This window comes from Lepisma saccharinum, chromosome 2 (assembly GCF_977018435.1).
Source record: "Lepisma saccharinum chromosome 2, izLepSacc3.1, whole genome shotgun sequence".
NCBI classification, from domain to species: Eukaryota; Metazoa; Arthropoda; class Insecta; order Zygentoma; family Lepismatidae; genus Lepisma; species Lepisma saccharinum.
In genome coordinates this window covers 89,018,407-89,041,900 of record NC_139230.1, presented here as the reverse complement: position 1 = coordinate 89,041,900, position 23,494 = coordinate 89,018,407, and the positions used below count along the sequence as shown (strand labels likewise).

General features: G+C 36.5%; 1 protein-coding gene across 2 annotated transcripts in view; it reads left to right on the top strand.

The window, feature by feature from the left end:
- The window catches only part of LOC145984463 (uncharacterized), a 189,249-nt gene that overhangs the window by 32,949 nt on the left and 132,806 nt on the right, over nt 1-23,494 (top strand). For both annotated transcript variants that reach the window (XM_083118122.1, XM_083118123.1), the window contains exon 2: nt 7,631-7,812. In XM_083118122.1, the coding sequence (XP_082974248.1) occupies nt 7,631-7,812 (182 nt within the window). The remainder of the gene's footprint in view (nt 1-7,630; nt 7,813-23,494) is intronic.

Here is a 23,494-nt window from a genome sequence, read left to right as displayed (position 1 = left end):
CTGCCGATATCGATACTTGTATAATTCCAGTTTAAAATAACAAAGGCTAGTTACAGAGTTCACCATCACATACCGTTAATGCCATTTAATAACTCTCAAATTATTCTCATTGAATAGCATTACAACACTTTAAAATGTCATGTGACATTTGGTATGGTAAAACTGTTTTATGTGAACGTCTTTCTAGACCCAGAGGATGCAAAAAAGGGGGGTTGAAATGTTGCAATGCTTTTTAAAGTAATGCCGTCACATCAAAAAATTGGTGGATTGTAAATGTCCTTCTTCAATTTCATGTAAACACTATTCATTCTTGTCTATTCGGTTAACCTGGAGAGGGAGAAAAGTGACGTAAAATATACTCATACAGTTATTAAAATAACCCTTATTTGGTCGCCTGCTGTCCTTTATTCTCTGTAATTTGAATAAAAACAAGTCACTGCGGTATCGGTATTGGCCAAGACCAGCAAGGGAACAGCACAAGAAGAAACTGCTGAATCCACAACCCTCCTAAGAACTCTGCAATCGCCTGGCCGGTGTCAGACCGGCGTGATAGTAATGCGTGAGTCACAAATTGATCGAAATCAAGCAAACGTCTGGTTTAGAAACGTCCACCCTTCTTACCCATGAGTGCCAACAAGATTTGACAATAAATTGTTACTTTATTTCCACACAGCGTTTACCAGGCAGTTACATACCTTCGAGGTCAAGCCTGGGCGTAGCTTGCACTCACTTTACTCATGCTTTTGATCTTGCCAATTGCCTTCTTAGGAGGTTTATCCAGCGTTTCTCGGAAGCTCTACATGGAACTTCTTGTGTTGGCCTTCCATCCTGTCACAAGGAAGGGTGAACGAACATTTGAAAACTACAAATGCTGACAGATGAGTTGTTACTCTTGGCTGAGCTTCTAGCCATTCAACTACAATGGTATCGGTGAAAAAATCAACCTATATTTACAGATACCAATACCACTTACCTACAGATACATCTGATTTTTATATTTATATTTTTATATTCTAAGTCAAATGCTAGATAAAACAATTCTTTTCTTCTTAAGGCAAATGTAAATTGAAATATGAATCTTTCAAACATGCAAGAATCAAATTTTCCATCTCCTCATCAAATATACATAAAGACATACTTATTTCCCATTTAAAGGTTTAGGTCCACAACTTCTTCGACTCTCGAATGTTCTATCCTCAGGAACAGTAAAAGTCTCAAATACACGACTTATTGTAATTTTGTTGGGCATCGCTTACTTAATCTTGTCATTTATTTTTCACATTGATATCAAAAGGGGAAAAAAGATGGACAACTTCTGTAGTTTCAAGTATACGTAAGGAGGAAAGCATACTACTTGATTTTACTCGTTAAGAAACTAACAAAAATTCAACGTTCAGAAAAAGCCATTAATATGCAATAAAAATAGAATAAGTGACATAAAAAAAATATTTACATACACTGTAATGAACACTTTAGGAATTGCAAGGTAGTAACCTAAAAATACGAGGGTCACTATTTATATTTTGAGCCTTGGCAACACTGATTGAAGTTAGGCGCGATTTGACGTTTGCATGGAATCGTCTGGCATTATTGACCATAACGTACTTCAAATGTTTTGTCAATAGCTTCATTTGTGTTGTTTATGTTGCCTTGGAGATTGTGCGACAACAATAAAATGGAATTAACTCGTGAACATTTTCGTGCGATGATTTGTTACAATTTTCGACGTGGATTATCAAGACAAGAGTGCACCGATCTACTTACTTCCACATTTGGCGATGAAGCCCCATCCTTTGCCACTGTGAAATGCTGGTATAACGAATTTAATCGTGGCTGCCATTCGCTCACCGACGAGATTCGCGAAGCTCGTCCAAAATCAGTTGTTGTTCAAGAAAACATTGATGCTGTGCAAAACCTAATACTGCAAGATTGTCATGTGACATACTGTGAGATTGAGGCAACCATAGGCATTAGTTCCACCTGCATATATAAAATATTACATGATCATTTAGCTGTGAGAAAGGTATGTTCTCGTTGGATCCTACACAATTTGACAAAAACTCAAAAAGACGCTCGCGTCAATTGGTGCAAACAATTGCTCAATAAATACAGTTGTGGTGCTTCAAAAGACGTATATAAGATTGTAACATGTGACGAATCATGGATATATGCATATGAGCCGGAACGTAAACAGCAGTCGACTGTATGGGTGTTTCAAGATGAACCCAATCCAACAAAAGTCGTTCGCGCTCGAAGCACATCGAAACAAATGGTCGCCTGTTTTTTTGGGAAAACTGGTCATGTGGCAACTGTGCCTTTAGAGGAATGTAGAACGGTCAACTCTGAATGGTACACAACAATTTTTTTGCCAGAGGTCTTCAGTCAAATACGGAAAACAAACAAACGCCGTCGGATCATTCTTCATCAAGACAATGCCAGCTGTCACACATCTCGTCTAACAACCGACTTTATGAACAGTCAAAAAAATCGAATTGATGGGTCATCCACCGTACAGTCCTGATTTGGCACCCAATGACTTCTTCTTGTTCCCGAATGTCAAGAATAAATTGCGTGGACAACGATTTTCGTCTGCGGAAGATGCCATTGATGCGTTCAAAAACCATATTATGAATGTGTCTCAAGAAGATTGGAAAAACTGCTTTGCAGGGTTCCCACACACCTGGAAAACCTGGAAATCTCAGGGAAAATCTTGTATTTGATTAATGGTTCCCAATGAAACAAAACTGAGGGATTATAATATGCTCCTGTCTGTGGATAATCCAGACTGTTGTAGCATTTCTCTTTCAGCAAGGAACTCATATCTATTTTTTTGTCTGTTTCTTGTTTTAAATGTGATTCCAGGGCTGGTAACCAAGTGTATACCCTCATAAATTTTGCGCTTTTTAAAATGTAATTAGCCGATTTCGATCTTTTACATGACGTAAAATATATTTCAAGATGTGGAAAACGCATAATAAAGATAACCTGATGTCCAAAGTTAACCAGTGTTCATCTGATTTCCCTTATTAAGGAGTAGTTTTAAGTTTTTTCTCCCTTCTTTTTTACAAAATAGTAAAAAAATGGAGTGTCCTGTTTAGGGAAATATTTATTTTCTGCCATCTTTTGTGTACAATATTGTTGATTGTGTATTTGCTGCATTTAGAACAGAATTTTAAATATTTACTTAGTAGTGCCATATATGAATTATGTACTGTTCATAAATACTTGTTCATATTTTAAGTTTTTGATCATGTTCAACTATTGTTATAGTCATGACATGACGTGAATTTTTACATGACTCAAAAGCTCACATATGGTAAAATGGAATTACTTGTAGGACCAGCAGATCTACATTAATATCATGTAGTGAGATAGTTTTCTCAACAGATATGCTAGAAATTGAATATCATGAGGTGAAGGCCAGTTGAATGGTGTATACTTAACCCCCCATCAAACTTGCACTTGCAACTGTCACTAACTTACCATTACGTACTAGCATTCCTCACTTCTTCATCTTAGATTAGGCTTGTGTTGGAGCACTGTTAAGTTGGTTTTGATTTTATCACATGGCAATGCATATGTGGAAAGTGGGTTTTCTGTAAATAAGCAAGTTTTAATAGAAAACTTGAAAGAAGAGTCTGTTGTGGCTATTCGACAAGTTTATGATGCAGTGAAAGTGGTAGGAGGAATGTCAAATGTAGAAGTAAGCAAAGATATGATCCAGAGTGTTACAGGTGCACGTATTAGATACGAAGAAGCATTGCAGAAGATGAGAAAGAAATGTGATCACAAAGACAACAAAAGGAAATAAATGAAACGTAAAGCAAGTGAGATCCGTGCATTACAAGCCAAACAACAAAAGATGCAAGAAGAAGCAAAGGCTATTTCAGAACAATTAAAAAAACTTGAAGCTTCTGAGAAGTAAAGTTTCTTAATTTGCTGTATCAGACATTAAGTACATTTCTTGTTTTATTCAGTCGGTAACACGTCTGACTACCATGCTCAAGGTCCCGGGTTCGATCCCCGGCCGGTTCAAATCCGGGAACTTTTCTAACGTTGGAAGCGGCCCCGGCGCCCACCCAGTGTTGAATAACATGGGTACCTGGGGGAAACCCTGGGGGGTAAAGATGGTCAGGGGCATGATGCTGATCACATCACCCCCCACTCACGACCGGATCAAGAAAGTGTGGGGCGTTACCCCCACACCCCCTATATGCCTTCATGGTGTGGTGCTACGCACAGGGGAACACTTTAGTTTTTTACTTTATATTTCAGTCTCAGTAACTTATAATTCCTTTTTAAATCGGTACTAATAATATTTTTATATATTTTAAAAATTCCAATATTTTTTTGTCTTAACTATTACTGTATGCATAACAGATTAATTGATATTGTATCCATTTATAAACATGTATGAAAAGTGTGAAAATATTTCAATGTTCCATGTTTCAGAGTTGTTTAAAGTTCTAGAAAACTGGTCATCTTTGTTCTTAATTACATGCAAAGAAGTGTAATTTTATTTTATTATTAAACTAGTTTTGTTATTTGCATCAGAAAACAACAGTAATAAAGAATCTGAGGATGGTATGGCTATGAGGGGAAATAGAGGAGACCATTGTAAAATTATAGTAGTCATTTACTGTTCATTCAATACTCTGGAAAAAATATGAGGATTCTGGAAATCTCAGGGAAAATGGATTTGGAGTTTGCGTGGGAACCCTGGCTTTGACAAATGGTTCGAACGAATGCAAAAGTGTATTGACCATAAAGGAGAATACTTCGAAAAACAATAAAGCAGTTTTCAATGCCAAATTCCTGTTTTTTTATTGTTAGGCTCAAAATATAAATAGTGACCCTCGTATTACCGTTTACAAGCCGATCCTGAAAATAAAGAACGCAGTACTGCCACAAGTTTCCAAAATGCGTTATATCGCACCTCCACCACGTGTCATTCTAAAGAATGAGGGGATCTGAACCAGTTGTTTATGCAATTAATTGCTGGGGTGATATAAACTACTCATCATTCATCCTCTTGATGAGACCACTCGTCATTGGCATGACGAGTTAATGCTTGGCAATGCGAAAGGTACAAAATCACACTAAGGAACTAAACTACAGAAAAGACAATGGTCACTCGTTGTGTTTTGTGAACCGTTGAACCTGAATCATGGCTGGGTGTTAGGATAATTACCTGTCTATCTGAAGTATCAAGCTGAATCAAATAAGCGAAGTCCTCTGTAAGCTTCTCCAATTCGTCGACCAGAGCGTCGTTCCACTTCTGACCTACTGGCTTGCTGACCACCTCTTCTCTCTCAACTCAATCCCAAAAGTCAGTCCCCTCTCAGCTTGTCTCACCTCTATATCACTAGGCCATCGAGCTCCTCCTCTATGCCGAATCGTGTTATTTAATTGCTACCATGCAAAACCGCTGACTCTATAACCAGAAGTATTACCTGTTTCCTGAATGCTCAGGAGGTTTGCATGACACAACACAATGCATTGCCTCAGAGGTTGAGACAACTGAGAAAAAACAAGTGAATGCCCTGGTCAACGTGAAGCGTTCAGAGAGACCCCAATAAAAACAAATATACAATCTTAGGGATTGATATGATATGCTACAGTAAAGCTTATGATAATCTAGGTTTATCTACCTTCACCAAAAATTACAATTATTTCTAGCTACAAATGCATCTTTTACTCTTCGTTTTATATCATCGAAGCATGTAGTGATTAAGGAAAAATTCAGCATAAATGAAGTCAAACGCAGATGCCCAATTTTTAACAATTCAACAATGTCATTTATTCCACATTAAAGGTTAACAACAAGGTGAACATAATCTTTTCATAATTACCACAACAAGATTACGTCAAGAGAACCATTAACAACGTTCTTCTTAACATTTGGGATAATATTGGCGAATATAAATCGAACAACAAATTACATCCTTTTTGACATTGACTAGGTACAATTTGTTTAAACAATGTATCACATTTATCACTATGCTTACGTTTGTAGTTTAAATAATCTTAAGCATCTATTCAATAAGAGGGTTCAAAAATTTGGAAATAAGCAACATTGAAGAATCTGTTAACTTGTTTTCCTATCTACTTTTCAACCATTTTTTTTGTGATATGGATTAAATCAAAAATGATTTTACTCTTTCAAAAAGTCCGTCGTCGTTATTATTATACATTTATAAACTGCAAAAAGCCATACTAAGAAATTGGCATCAAATTTTACATCAACCCGTTCTTACTTTTTTTTGTCGAAAGTGCCCTAGATGCTCATTCTAAACTAAGTAATTGAATTACATCGCACAATTTGCCAGCAAATTGACGGAATCCAAAAAGGAGGGTAAAGGGGGGAATTGCGTTGTTGAAAGACTTCGTCACGATTAGTTCAAGTACATGTTTGCGACGTGTTTCACAAAACCCAACAAGTCTTCCACACAAAAAATGAACACGTTATAGAACTGCAAATATCAAACAGTTTTGCACCCGCGTATTATTTGAGAGGAGCAAATTTCCAACACGCAGATTTCTAAGTTGTACGATTTTGCGATCTGAATTGCAATAAATCACTACATATGCAAGTCATGTACTTGCCTTAATATGTTTCTTGAGGTTTGCCATTTTGGATATGTTGACATGTGAACTTTTGTTTCCCAACACATGACTTGCATAGAGATTAGATTTCTTGCTTTAGGTGATTTCACCTTCCTAACAGATTATAATTATTGCAGAAGTATATTTCACTTTCTCTAATCACTAGAGATAGTGTAACTAATATAATATGTTTAAAATGTTAAATAAGTTGTCTTTACATTTACCTAGCCTTCATTTTTTTTAAAATTCTGGACCATTTCTGGGTCTTACAAAATAAACGAGAAAGTTATACACAGTCATGTTTGTGTGTAATGGGTTTTGTTTAACCCTAGAACACTAGTGTACTTAAATTTTACATGTGGTGTGCCCTTAATTACCTTCCCTAACTCCCACCAATCACCTACACACCCCTCCACGTAGCAGTGCCTCAAGTAGTCTCTTAGACGTAAGGCAGCACAGTGGTAAGGAGGGTGCAAGCGCTGATCATCTTGATTTTTTTATGTTGTGCACTGTATGTCAATTTTACGTAGCTCTAGTAAAACTAGAAGAATCTCTCATGTAATTTTGACATCCGAAAATTCTATTTTGATAGTTAGATTTTGAAAAAAGAAAAGTTTTGAAGCATGTACTATTTCTTGTAAGACTTTGAAATTACATTCGTTCCTTATTTACAGTGTTATAAATATTATTATTGTTTGTTTTAATTTTCTGCCTTCATTCTTAATGTACGTACAGGCTTGTCAATCAAGACCTTCTTTTAAAATATTCTATTTTTAATAAAACCATGTCTATACATTTTAAATTGAAGAATAAAACCCCAATATAGAGAAAATAAACAAAATTATGTTAAAAGAGAATCGTTATTTTGTTTTCATGATGTAGAGGTCCTGTTGAAAATCAATTTCTTCATATACGTGAAACTTACGTAGCACTAGTTACAATGTAAAATAGGAACACACTAGTGTTCTAGGGTTAATTCAATATAAGATGGTTTGTGTTACAGTTGGTTAATTTTTCTTTTCAGTTGGAGCTGATTCTCACTATTCCAGAGGATGACAACAAACAGTGGTGGTTTTGCACTATAGTTACTGAGGAATCATACGGACTCTTAAAAAGTGCACAGAATCTTACTTTGAACTTTGATAATTTGTGCAAGAAACTAGTGGAGTTTCTGTGTACATGTAAAAATGTTGGTGGTGATACAACGTAAGTACTTTCGATACATAAGATATAACTGTGGACTGAAGTGATTTTTAATAGTTTTATTACTATTTCTGCCTAAAATTGCAGTGTGTGAACCATAAGACATGTAGTTATACTGTAATCATTATGCATATCTTTCTTAAGTCACTTAGGGCCAGTTGTACAATCTCTGCTTAATATCGTAACACCATTTTGTAGTTGTGCAATATCCACTTAATGTTAACTGGCACTTAAAGTCTCGTGTAACGTAAGTGGCAGTCGGGGCTCTGCCTAATGCATTAAGTGCCACATAAACATGAAAACTAAGTACACTGTGCAGTTGACATGGCAAAGTCTAAATCAGCTGTTGTAAATTGCAAGAGTGCAAAAAGGTGGAATTGTTATAATTATTCCAGGAATGACTATAAATAAAGCAACGTTTATATATAATAAATGAATATTAGGTGGTCATTTATGTGCGTATTCTGAAAATGTTATGTATTAGCAGTTTCACTGTAATTTCCTTAAGTAGGATTTGAGCTCATGCTGATACAGATCTTCTTCTTCTTTTGCTCTACAGCCCTTGGTGGGCTCTGGCATCCCAAACAATCTTTCTCCACCTCGTTCTACATATCTTGAGCTACATTTTTCCAATTGCGTATATTCATCCTTCTCATATCTTCCTCAACCGCATCGATCCATCTTCCCCTCTGTCTTCCTTTTGGCCTTGTTCCCCACAATTTCTGATTGAATACCAGGCGTGGTAGCCTATCCTCTTCCATTCTCATCAGATGTCCTGCCCATCTTAAGCATTGAGATTTTATATATCTCACCACATGTTCATATTGAATCAATCCTTCTAACTCCATATTATTCCTAATTCTATAGGATCCATTTTCATTCCTAATGGGGCCAAAGATCTTACGTAATATCTTCCTTTCAAAACACATTACCTTGCTTTCTGCTTTAGATGTACGTTTCCAAGATTCTGCACCATATGCTATAACTGGTCTAATAAGTGTCCTATATAGTCTTAATTTTGTGTTCCTAGAGAGTTTTTTTGACTTAAATAATTCTATATGTGCATAATACTGTCTATTTCCAGCCTGTATCCTTTAGTTAACAATCTCTTCTTCTTCTATGTTGTTATGTAGAAGAGCTCCAAGGTAAGTAAAAGTGGGTACTCTTTCAAAGTGATATGTACCTACATTCAAAGCCAGAGAGTTTCGTCTGGCTGGCGATCTTGACATTCTCATATATATCTTGTTTTAGTTTCATTAATTAATAGTCCTATTTCTCTGGATTTACTATCTATCTTTAAAAAAAGTGCTTTTAAGATCTGCAAGTGTCCTTGATATTATCACAATATCATCAGCATAAGAATATACTCCCCCTTTTTTGCAGTATACTGATAATATCATGTAGTACAATAATGAAAATTAGGGTGGACAGAGCATCCCCTTGTCTCACTCACTATGTTAATGGTTGGTGAGACTTCTCCCTGCACCATGACTCCCGCTGTTGTATTTTCCAAGGTTACCTTTATCAATCTTATTAATTTATCTGGAAATCCTACTTTCTTGAATACTTTCATGATCCCAGCTCTGTGTAAGCTATCAAATGCTCGTTGATAGTCTATAAATAAAAAGTGTAGATCTATATTTTGCTCATAGAATTTTTCCATAATTTGAGATATGGTGAAGATGTGATCTATGGTAGATCTATTTGGATGGAATCCACATTGATATTCCCCTAGGATTTCTTCTGCCTGTTTAGATGCTCTCATATATAGGATATTGGAAAATATTTTGTATCCAATATTTAATAGTGTTATTCCCCTGTAGTTGCCACAATTCCTTTTATCACCCTTTTTATGGATGAGGAAGATAACTCCATATTTCCAACTACATGGTATTTTCTCTTGATCCCACATCATGCAAACTAGCTCATGAACTCTCTTCCAAAGTGTTTCTCCACCCTTTTTAATATCTCCACAGGGAGCAAATCTTCTCCAGGTGCTTTATTATTATTTAATTTTGATATTGCACACTTTACTTCTTCAAAAGATGGTCTTTGTACCTCACATTCTGTAACTTGGGTTTGGTCTTCATCTACATTATCTGTTATATTAAATTTAGATTTATAGAGCTCCTGAAAATATTCTGACCATCTTTCCAGACATTTGGCTTGATCCGTAATAAGCTTCCCATTTTTATCTTTACATACGTTTAACCTTGGTTGATATCCAGGACTAAGATTTCTAACAGCTTTGTACATTTGTCTTGTATTACCCTCTGTCTGATGTTGCTCTATTTTCCTTACTCGCTCCTCCATCCAATATGTCTTTTTCCTCCTACAGATTTTAGTCGCTTCCTTCCTAGCATCTTTATATGCATTCATCGATGCTCTTGTTTCTCTTTGAATCATCTTTTTCCATAACTCATTTTTCTTCCCTATTAGTACTCTACACTCTTCATCATACCAATCTTTTCTGTTAGATCTCTTCCTTTGCCCTAATATCTCTTCTGATGTTTCAGTCAGAGTTTTCTTCATATCATTCCATATTTCCTCAATGCTATTAATTTCATTCTCATCACTTAATTGTTGGTGTATTTTTTCCTGAAAAGCTCTCTTATCGCTGTCTTTCTTTAACTTTTCTATATCCCAACCAGTTCTCCTTTTTCCCTTGATTTTGCCTATATTAGACAATCGTTGCCGCAATATAGATTTGACTAGGAAATGATCACTGTCATAATTGGCCCCTCTGCGTGTTTTAACGTCTATAACAGATGTGGCATATCTGCTGTTCACCAGAACATGATCTATCTGGTTTGTGTATGTTCCGCCGGTAGCTCTCCAGGTGCCTTTATGAATATCTTTCCTGGGGAATTGGGTACTTTTTGCAAGCATTTTATTTTGTATACAGTACTGTATTAATCTCCAACCATTCTCACTGGTGACTGAATGTAAAGAATTCTTTCCTGCCACTTCTTTGACTTCAGATTCTCTTCCAATTTTTGCATTGAAGTCACCCATGACAGGTAGTATATCATGTCTACTTGTACTTTCATTTAACAAGTCCAACTCGTCATAAAATTTTTCCTTGTCCAGTTCTTCTGCATCCTCGTTAGGTGCGTAAGCAGAGATGATGGAGATGTTATAGAACTTGCCTTTAAGTCTAATTTTACACAGTCTGTTATTTACTGGTATAAATTCCATTAGTGATTTCCTAGCTTCTTTACTTATTATAAAGCCTGTACCCCTGTGTCCTCTGCTTTCAGCACCAGTGTACAAAACTGTACAGTTTCCCTTGTCTATCTGACCACTCCCAGGCCATCTTATTTCTTGCAGTGCCAGAACATGCAACTTATATATTTTATAAATTCATCAACAATTTCTGGCAGCTTACCAGCTTGTAGCATCAGCTCATGCTGATACAGATATATAAATAAAAACTACAGTTCCAGGTTAAAGTCATGCATTTGATGCTTGCAAAATTATATTGAAATTTTGTTCCAAATAAATAAAGGTGTGCTTGCTACAACAAAATTCTTCCAAAAAACAACACAATACATGAAATGTACAATTGTACACCATGTATAACTTGCTTTTCTACAATCCTAATATGTAATCTTAAAATTAAAACATATATAATATTATTACGAGTCCCTTCCGTTGCTGTGAATGTGAATGTAACATTGCAAATAACCAATTAACATGTTGTTGCCGAATAATAACTGGCAAAAGAGAATGCAGGTATAATTTTTAGCAGCACCCTTACCATTCATATGGGCCATTACATGTCAAATCGACCAATTTCAGAAAAAAATCCAGGCCATAGTTTTGGATTTGAATAAAATTTGGCAGAATAGTTCAATCATGTCTGGAAGGCTTATATTCCAAATGTTAGGTTCCTCCGAGGAATAGTTCTAAAGTTATAGCCTGTGGAATTAGGTGGCATGCAACAGAATATGTGACCCAAATCTGAGAAATGAGCCTCAGAGCTAACTTCAGGACTCAATAACTTTGGAACTATTGAACACAGCCTGGTGATGTTTACACACCAAACAACCCTCCAACCAAGGAATATGTGTATTGCATCAAAATTACCTCAGCTTGTTTGTTAGCAAATAAAATACCCCCAAAATATGCCTCAAAAAACCTTACTTGTCAAAAAATTCATATTTTGTGTGCCTGTTGTTACAACTGTAATCCACCCAGGAAGGTGGCATTAATTTTTCTAGTAAACCTGATGTGGGCTCAGTATGCACACATCATGTTGCTGCCCTATATATCACCCAATCCATATTATATGTGGCTGAATATGCAAGAAATTGAAAAACCACCGGAAAATGGCGGATTTTTCAAATGGTGTAGCACATAAGGGACAAGTGATATCCAAGCCAAGTTGCATACACTACATAAAGATACCTTCCTCAAATGTGTATCAACATTTTAACTTGTTATTGCAAGGCACTAGTGTACAGTAAAGGTAGTCCCTTAAACGCTGATCTCGTATTCAGCAGGAAGTTTAAAATTGGTCAAGGTTTGAAATATAGATTTATATTTCACGCCAGGACATGACAGTTCAAAATAGTACCTACGTATTGCCCAGTATGTATTTCATTCTCATAGCAAGAATTGCGCACTTACTGATGATACTTTCTTAGAAAACTATCTATCTTGCTTTCTATCTTGCTTTCTTAAAGGGAACCTCCAAATTCCAAAACTGTTATTTCTGAAACTTTGAATCCTAGAGATAAAAATTATGTCTCATTTTCTTCAATACACACTAGATTATACTGTTATGGTCGAATGCACTTAATTTTCATTTATAAGATAGAAGAAGATGAAAGTTAAATAAAACTATATTTTTACAAAATTTTAATTTCATGAGGTCCACACGTAGGCAATGCTTTAATATGATGGTTTAAAACGGAACCTGCATATTGCAGGATATGTGTTTCAAGAATTGCACATTTGCTTCTGATACTTTCAGAGAAAAAAATATAATTTCTAATGTAAAAGCAGTATTTTTTGGGGGGTAAATTGCACCCATTGCCCCCCCCCCCCAATATATCCAGAATTAAATTGAACCTTACTAATTACTAATACGATGCATCCAGACTCTTTGTGCAGCAGTGAAAATACATATCTCCGAACATTTGCTGAGTCGCATTATGCTCTAAAAGTCGAAGAAACCAAATGTGACATTAGTAACGTCCCGTCATTTAAACTTTAAAAACATGTATTGGAACAGATGACCACTTTTTTGTTACAACCTCAAAAGTGGGCTTCAACTTTGCAAGGAATCACTAAAATGAAAGACGCTTATTTACAGTTCTTTAGACACACAAACACATTTAATTGCAGACTCACCATCCATAACTGGACATATGTTGATATGAACTTTTTGTTCCTTTACCTGTGAGGAATCACCTTCTGAAGTTTGTCCCTATAGTTTCTGTTCACCCTGTGAATACTGAGCCCACATCAGATTTACTAGAAAAATTAATGCCACCTTCGTGATTGGATTACAGTTGTAGCAGCAGGCACACAAAATATGAATTTTTTGACACGTAAGGCTTTTTGAGGCATATTTTGGGGTATTTTATTTGCTAACACAAACAAGCTGAGGGTATTTTGATGCAATACACATATTCCTTGGTTGGAAGTTGGTTTGGTGTGTAAACATCACTAGGCTGTGATCAATAGTTCCAAAGTTATTGAGTCCTGAAGTTAGCTCTGAGGCTCATTTCTCAGATTTGGGTCACATTTTCTTTTGCACGCCACCTTCTTCCACAGGCTGTAACTTCAGAACTCCTTGGAGGAACCTAATATTTGGAATACAAACCTTCCAGACAGGATTGAACCTTCATGCCAAATTTCATCCAAATCCAAAACTATGACCTGGAGACCTTGGTCGATCTGACGTGGAATGACCCATATGCATGTACAATGAACAATAGCAGTAACAGTTGGGCTGAAAAGTTCGTAGGCTGAATCATAGATGGTGTTACTAGAATTAAATCCATGTGATTTTTACTTAGTACTAACCTTCAAAAGATACGTGTATAAATTTCACAGCTGCCGAATAATTAGTTCGTGAGATATAGCATTGTGAGTGAAGCAGCTTTTGTTATTGTGAAAAAATGGATAAAAAAGAATCTCGTGTGTTAATAAAGCATTGCTTTTTGGCGAAAAAAAAAATACTGTTGAAGCCAAGGCTTGGCTTGATAAACATTATTCGGACTCTGCACCAGGAAAATCAACCGTTGAGAAGTGGTTTGCTAAATTTAAACGAGGCGAAATGAGCATCGAAGACGATGCACGCAGTGGACGCCCCAAAGAGGCTGTTACCGACGAAAACATAAAAAAAGTCCACAAAATAATTTTAAATGATCGTAAAGTGAAGTTGATGGAGATAGCTGAGACTTTAAAAATATCAAAGGAACGTGTTGGACATATTGTGCATGAATATTTGAACATGCGAAAGCTGTGTGCAAAATGGGTGCCGCGCGTGCTCACAATCGACAATGCACCGTGTCACAAATCAATGAAAACGATGGCAAAATTATATGAATTAGACTACGAATTGCTTCCCCATCCACCATATTCTCCAGATCTGGCCCCCAGTGACTTTTTCCTGTTTGCAGACCTTAAAAGAATGCTCGCTGGAAAGAAATTTAGCACTGATGAAGAGGTAATCGCCGAAACTGAGGCCTATTTTGAGGCTAAAGAGAAATCGTACTATAAAAATGGCATCGAAAAATTGTATGACCGCTATAATCGTTGTATCGCCCTCGAAGGCAACTATATTGAATAATAAAATCTAATTTTTTCAAAAAAAATTTTTTACTATGTTAGCCTACGAACTTTTCAGCCCAACTGTTATGTTAGTGTGTTTTGTACAAATGGGATACTCTTACAATAATAACCTTGCAAGGAACTACATACCTGATGGTACTATGTGCATAAGACATAAATACCAATCTTTAAAGAAACATGTATTTATATATGTGATTTTGTATTTTAACTTCCATAACTGGCCAAATGAGACTGGTTTACTGTTACAAGTATCCTTTTATGCAGTTGGCACATATGTACAAGGAACAATTTTCAGATGGTTTTGTGCCTAACCTAATGTACCCTAACATATGTGGAAGTGCATAAGTTTTAAATCCCAAAGGTTTTTCTTTTGTTCTTTACAGGAAACATTTCATGTGAATTGAGAAGTAATATATTTTTATTATATTGTGAGAGATTTTGTATTTTAACTTTAAAACTGGCAAAAAAATATATGAATGTACTCTGTTACACAGTAACATTACGACATTGATAAAAATGTACAAGGAGCAATTCTAAATGGTTACATTTCATAGAAACAAATAAATGCACCATTACAATAGTCTTGCAGTACATAATTATGTACAAGGACAGGGAAATCTCACCTGTTGCATAATCTATAAGGGTAGTCTCTCAAACTTTCGTTGGAACTTAGAAATAAGATTCATTTCTGGTTTAATCTCATTCCCAAATAGTAGGAAGTGGGAAGGATTCTCCCTTCGTTTAACTGCAGGTTCAGATAAACAGGGTGTTGTCAAATTGTGAGTCATTTCTGAATTTTAGTGGTACATAAGTACATTTGATTTGGTGTTCGAGGGGTGAATGTTACTTTACCTAAAATATTATAGGATTTCCCTTATAACTATAACCCTCCAGCTTGTGCTGCTAAAAGCTACTGAGGGTGACGTGCAAGAAACGAAAAAATACTGGGAAAATATGAAGTTTGTATGGTTTTGGGAAGGTTTGAGTTTGGATTGGGGTATCTTGTAATTTCCGGGGGTTTGGGGGCTTATCTTGCCTCCTGGGTGTCCTCGCAGGATGTGCAAGGATAGTTTAGGAGAATTGATTCGAATCGAAGGTAGGCTAAGTGGCCAACAACATGTGCACATTCTTTGATCTCGTATGCTCCCAGCAGTAAAATCAATCTATCCTGATGGCATAATTCACATCCAGAAAGATCACAGCACAGTACATGACTGCTTGGTCATTCAAACTTGGTTCCAACAGGAACAACACGTCAATTTAATTGACTGGGTTCCTCTTGGGTCAGATTTGAATCCTATGGAGAATGTGTGGACTGAAGTTCCAAGGACGATGAAGGAAGACTGGCCAGAAAATCCACCAAGATCTGCCAATGCACTCTGGGGGCTTGTTGTCGATGTGTGGGAGGAAGTCACGAAGAGCCCTAACTATGTTGCGAGTCTGGTTCGTTCTGTTCCTCGCCGCTTGCAAGAAGTTGTCACAGCCGAAGGTGGGGACATATTAAATAATTAATTATTAAATTAATTAAATATTAATATTAAATAAATCAAGCAAGCAAAGCAGCCCTTTCAAGGGCTATGTAAACCCTCTAGCTTAACAATGCATTTAATTATTTCATAAGGAGAATTATCATACATTGGAAATATCCTATATTACTAGCACTGAACAAAAACAATCGGTGCGCACATTTGTGGTCCAGCAGCAAAGCACTAGACTCCAAATCTTAGGTTCACAATTTCGAATCCCAAGAAGAATGTTCTTATTTATTTTTTCATAATAATTTGAATTATAGACAATCATAAGGTAAATTAAAAAAAAAACAACATTCCAGAATGAAGGAAGTTGACAACTTTTTGATGTGAAACTTAAACTATTAGTAGATGTCTCATCATCTCACTTTCATTATATAACTTAACAAAAGAACCAAAGGCTAGTTCTTAGCATATAAATTCCAGACTAGTGTCCATTCCATTTGAGAGCCGGCATTTTCACATATCATGCACAATTTTAAACAAGGGGATAAAACCTATGTATATTTCATGTTGTGTCCATATTCTACATAATCGCAATAAATTATGATTAACAGCAGTACAATGTAATTGAATGATACACACCCCTCACACATTCATGATTCATAATTCTATGTAACGACAAAAAGAAGTGTGTGTGTTTGTAAAACGAGGCAAGTGGCTAGTTGCTCATATATGAAGGAATGTATTACAAGACACATACTGATGTAAATAAACATTTTCATACTTAACTTTATTCCAAAGCAGATTAACGTTTTATCCTACGGTGGCAGTTTTAGCAACAACACGCGAAAGAAACAAGTATGTCCATAACTCATATTCTATAGAGCAACTCCCACAAACTCTCAAAGTTTAATTTTTTTCAATAATTATTTTCTTCTTGCCACACGAACTAAACCAAAATGATAAAACCTGTTTCTCAGTAAAATACTTACGTGACATTTATTTGGCAGGAAAAAAATTACTTTCAAACACTGGGATTCGAACCTAGGATTTCAGCTTACAAAGCTGGCCTTTAACCAACATGGCCACAGGCCACAGTGAAGAAAACGAAGATTCGGATAATTTCACCATAAGGTTGCATCTTTTCCTGTCCAGCTCGAAACTTTTGATGTCAGTTCTCTGTAATTACATTCATTTGGAAGCAATATGCTTCATCAGATAGTGTTTATATGCTGTGCACATTGCTGACAGAATACAAGTGAAGCTTGTGCATGAAAATTAATGAAGACATTGGGAAGTCTTGCTTTTGTGGAAGTTTAGTGTTTCCAACCCGAAATAACAATCCTAATCTACCTTCCGTCAACATAGCAGACTCTACTGTGACGATGAATCTAATTAACCAACGGCATATATATTATTTTAAACTATTTTTTTCCAAAATGAAGTGTCATTTTCCTGGAATCTATGGAGGAATTCATTCAGTCAGTAAGAATTTTACAAGAGTCATCATTCTATTTTTTGCTCCATTACGAAACCAACATGCACGTGTAAAAAAAGTAAAGCCCGACAATTTGTATTTTACAAAAATTCCATTTACTGTTCAGTCACGGACAGTGCCGGCTTGTAATGAATACATTGAATGTCAATGTATTCATTACAAGCCGGCAGTGTCCGTGACTGTTCAAGTTAAATGAGAGGAGAAGCATCGACTTATTTTTAATAGCCTGGATGACTGATGTTGGGGGGGGGGGGGGGGTGAGTACCTCCTTTTATGTGCCCCCCCTGTCTGTGACATAAACTCTTCTTCTTTTAGGATTTCTATTATTTTTCCCATCGCATATTCAGTGCCAACTTTGCTATTCTGTTTGCCAAAGTGTATGGGTAAGGGGTTTATTTATTCTTCAAGCCTTCTTCTGGACTAGGATAACACTATTTCCGAAAGAGATTTTTTTTTGCATCATTTTCAGGAATTTTAACAGCACTATTTCTGTCTCACTTATTCTAATTGCATTTTTTTCCTTTTCGTTGTTTAGTATTATTATTCTTCCATTTTTGGCTACTTGCGACGATGAAGGGAGACTAAAAACGAACACCCATGCTCAGGCCAAATTCAAACCCAGGGCCTCACATTCTAACAGATTGTGATAACCATTTCATCACGAATGGTAAAATATGCATTCTTTTAAATATATTTTTCAGGAATTTTTCACATTTACATTCCTTTGATTGTAAACGTGGACAGTTCAGTTAATTAATATCTATGCTGCAATTTTTCCGTTAGCCCTTTTCTTTTAGTCTGAGACACAAAATTCCCTGCATGTGGTTAAAATGATTGATAGTAAGCATGTTTTAGCCATATTTAGTTTCCATTGCACTGCATTTGGCAACATTTTACGGCCGCAAACTCCCTCAGCAGCTCTTGATCAAGCACCAGCTTCAATGCTTGTGGCCGTTAGTTGGTAAAACCAACACACCCAAAGGATCATATTGCAATGCATGAAATCTTGTTGGAGGAATGGGTCTCAACCCTCAGAGAAAAGCTGAGCCTTTAGTGCTTCTCGGAAAGCAACAGTCTGTCCTGTGACCATCCGTCAATTGTTGCTTCACGGCTGCTTGACATGCTTAAAGACCTACGCCTTTCAAGTGATGACACACCATGAGGCTTGATACTGGGAAGTTTGTGAGCATCCGTAGTAGTTCGGAGGACATGAAAGGATGCTGATGGCAAGCAGCAATCACCGCATTATCATATTCTGGTGTGGTCACTTTCGCGAAGCCAGAACCAACTTTCCAGGAAATATTACCGGTTTCTTGATACTTCCTCCACCATCTGTATGCAGTTTTATGTGGAACCCCATATTGCAAACCTGCTTCACTCATGCTCAAGTTGCCAGCTTCGAAGAGAGCTATGACGCGCTCACGCCTTCACTGTTCACGCTGAGCCATGCTTGCCAAATGATAAGGTGGCAGGCGAATTGCCCATTTCGGGTGCAGGTTCGTGATGACCAAAAGAGAACGTCATTTGCATGACGGTAACGTCAGAGGAATTGGATATGCATACGTGCAACCACACAGCTATTTTTTTTCATAAATTTGAGTTATTTTAAAAAATATATATATATATACTGTAATATGTAGAAGGTGTGTGTTCGAACCAAACCAAGCAAGTGAAACATTTTTCATATTTTTTTTTTTTAAAAATTCACAGATTGTTGAAAATGAGTGTGATTTACTGGAAGTGTATTCATCCAGCAATAATGGATTTATTTTGCTTTGTGTTGTTATTTGTTATTTCCAGCAATTCATTTGATATGGTTTATTTACATCGCATTTCTGCCACTTTTTGAGAGACAAGATGACGAGAAATGATGAAATTGTTAATTTAATGAAGTGACATTCACAAAGAACACCAATGCCCGGGGTTGGATTTGGAACCTGGGTTCTGTCTATTCGTGACGATAAAGGTGACTGATAATTATAATTTGTCTGATTGATAATCAGACGAAGTTACTGGAAGGGCAATCACAAACATCCAAGTTCATGTCAGGGCTTGAATCTGAACCCCGTGGTTTCGTGATGGTGATTGAAATGCTTAGAAAGCTCAACACAACGAAGCTTAAAGAATGCTATCATGTGCATTTCTTGATTGCATGTTGCATTCCTATGTTGAATAAAGGCCTCTCATTGTTGCAACTTTATGTGATGCAACTAGTATAAAAATTTGTTCCAATTTAAAGGCGTACCTGTGTGTTCAATCAGGTCATATACAGGTCGAGTTTAATCGTAAGTTCCAACACGATGGTGAGATTTCTAAAGAAACATTAAAGACAAACATCAGGGAAATGTTTATAAAACTGAAATTAAGCCTGATTAATTTCTACAACGAACTAAAATTTCATACTTTTTGGAATGGAATGGAATGGAATTGAATTGTTGTTTTAAGTCCACTTTATGCCCTGAAAGGCTAATCGGAACTGAACCTACAGTTGAAAATGGGATCCTTACCACTATGTCAAGACGTTTCGAGAAAGAGAAGGACGGACATACCAAGAACGACTATATTTGCTTCAGGAGTCAGATGACCAACATTGATTTCTTTGTTGTTCATACAGAGTGAGGACATAGTTGGGGAAAATACAATTCTTTGGAGGGTTTATACTGTTTTTATTTTTAAGAAACAGAAACGTAGACTTTTTACTAGTTGTGGCTGGCTTCTTTCTCTTGCCGTTTCTGTTGTGAATGCTAGCTTTTGCTAGCTAGATAATATTTCATGGTGTAGCAGATGAGGGACAAATATTGAATTTGCCTCTAATTACTAATTTTGATTTGTCTTGCGAGGGTGTATATATGCATGCCTACCCAATGGCCTACTGGCAACGCCGTTATCTGGTAATCAAGGGATTCAGGATTCAATGCACCTAGATGAGGATCCCATTTTAAATATTATGTCCAGTTACAATTACCCTATCTGAACACTAGTGACTTCATCAAAGCATTTTTTTGACAAAATTGCATTTTTTGCCCTTTGTAGCTAATCTACGTTTTCTTCAGTTTCTGCCTCACTTTTAGTGTTACTTTGCTCCAGATTGTGAAGCTAAATTATATAGCAACTATTCCCGGGATGGCGTAGCAACCGGTGTGCAATCACAGCGTAGAAAGATTGTTGACAAAATCCTGTTTCCCTACTGCCTGCTTTGGGGAGGGGGATTTTTAACGTTGTTGCTTCTTGCCCAGGCACTAGGCCTAATTGGTTATTTGACCATGGGTTCCTTTGCAGGGAAACGCGGTAACAGGTGGTTGCTGCCATTAAGGCAGTTCCCGCATCGGATATAAAAGCGACACACCTGTAAATCCGTGACATGAATGAAAAGCGTGGGAAAATAAATATACTGAAAACCAATGTGTAGTAATGTATTTTCAAAGATTTAAATAGTTTGAGATAAGAACCGAAGAAAGCCCTGTCAAATATAATACATAAATGTTTTTTTTTTCTCTGCCAAAAACCCACTATTTCAGATCACGTCAAGTGGTTTTGCTCAGCCAAGGCCTTAGAACCACCGATAAACACAAATCACGTGACACATCTGCCAGCCTCGTAAAGCAGTCACCAAGCTGCGAGCAACGTTGTCTCTACATAGAGTTCATGCATCATGGTGCTCCACTTTTGTGAAAGAACAGATAATCTCCTTTCATAAGTCCGAACCCTGGTAGGATCAGTTATTTTTTTTATGCAGTAGAATGAAATGCCTAACCTGAGTAGATGTTTTCATATGTGTGTGTAATTTACAATTGTCTGATTGCGTGGCCAAACTTTTGCAGCAGATAGGAAATGGCTTTCCACTTTCACTACTTAAAATAGTGTTAATTAAAGTATTGCAGTTGACACAATATGCATATCACTGTGCCACACAAAAACAGCCTCCTGCTAGTTGTTTAAAACCAAAAATGTGCAAATTCAATTCGAAATGGGATCTTACAATGTCACTTTACATGAATAGTTTTGAAAATTTCAGAGACTGCAGTAATTATATAGAGAGTTTGCATTTATAATTTTAGTTCATGAAATTAACATGTCTTCTCTCTTCACCTTCTTCTTTTACAGTAATAAAGCAAATCTCTGTTTGAGATGAATTACCTTAATTATAATGCCATAATTTTAGAGCTTCATTTCCTTTTAATAATCAAGGAGAATAAATATTTCAAGCACTTTTACATGCTGACAAACACTAATTCCATTTTATTCAGTTATATTAGTTACAAGACAGCTTTGTATACTTGTAACAGTACTCCCTACAACCAGAGGGGAAGGCATATCTTGATGTGACAACTTCCATACAAGAAATTGTGATATAGAAGCAAAGTGCAGCCAGACACTCACTTGTGTCTATATATCTACCTACATATAGTATGTTTGTGTGTCTGGGTGTTCGACGTGCTGACCCCATGTCACCCCATTACCGGTTGAAGAACTCCACACCTCTAGGTAGGATTGTGGGAAGCAGACTAGCAGTTGCAAGATAGGCCAAGGCCCTTACAGCCTGTCACAGCAAGGAGTGTTATTATTAAATTTGTGTGTGTACGTTTACACGAGGAGAAGGGCATGTAGATAATGTCCCAGCTTCTATTGCCGGTAGAGGAAAATGTGGTTCGGATCCCATTTTAAACTGTAGGTCCAGTTCCGATTATCCTGTTGTGCATAAAGTGAACTTTAATGCCAAACTCAAACAAAGAAGCATATTGTTGAAGAATTCAACTCAATTTCTTTCTCGTTAATTTCAGTGACTCATCTTCCAAAGAATATTGAACATTTCATCTTCAGTTGTATTTCACAAGGCATTTTTAGTATTGATTATTGTAAGCACCAAATTTTAGCTGCAACATGATGAAGAAAATAAAACATGCTTTGAACTGAAAAATATCTAGATATGCTCGGTCAAGGCACATAGTGGCTCACATCCCACTTTTAAAACACTAAAATACGAAGACAATGAAATAATCAATGTGTCACAAGTTTGTAAAAAAAATAAAGCAACCACGAGGGGATTCGATCCAAGGTTTTTAGCTTACAAAGGCGACCTTTAACCGACATGGCCACAAGCCACGGTGCAGAAACTAAGTTATTTGGGTAATTTCTCCATAAGATTGCATCTTTTCCTGTCCAGCTCGAAACTTTTGATGTCTGTTCTCTGTAATTACATTCATTTGGAAGCAATATGCTTCATCAGATAGTGTTTATATGCTGTGCACATTGCTGACAGAATACAAGTGAAGCTTGTGCATGAAAATTAATGAAGACGTTGGGAAGTCTTGCTTTTGTGGAAGGTTAGGGTTTCCAACCCTAAATGACAATCGTGATCTACCTTCCGTCGACATAGCAGATTCTGCTATGTGACGATGAATCTAATTAACCAACAGCACATATATTATATTTTTTTAAACTATTTTTTTTAAAATGAAGTGTCGATATCCTGGAATCTATGGAGGAATTCATTCAGTCTGTAAGAATTTTACAAGAGTCATCATTCTATTTTTTTTGCTCCATTACGAAACCAACCACATGTAAAAAAAGTAAAGCCCGACAATTTGTATTTTACAAAAATTCCATTTACTGTTCAAGTTAAATGAGAGGACAACCATTGACTTAGTTTTAATAGCCTGGATGACTGATGTTGGGTGGGGGGGGGGGGTACCTTCTCTCATATGCCCCCTTGGTATTGACATAAACGCTTCTTCCTTTCAGATTTGGATTATTTTTCCCATCGCATATTCAGTGCCAAATTTGTGATTCTGTTTGCCAAAGTGTGCGGAGAAGGAGTATTCAAGCCTTCTCCTGGACTAGGATAACACTATTTCGAAAATATTTTTTTTTTCATCATTTTCAGGAATTATAACAGCACTATTTCTGT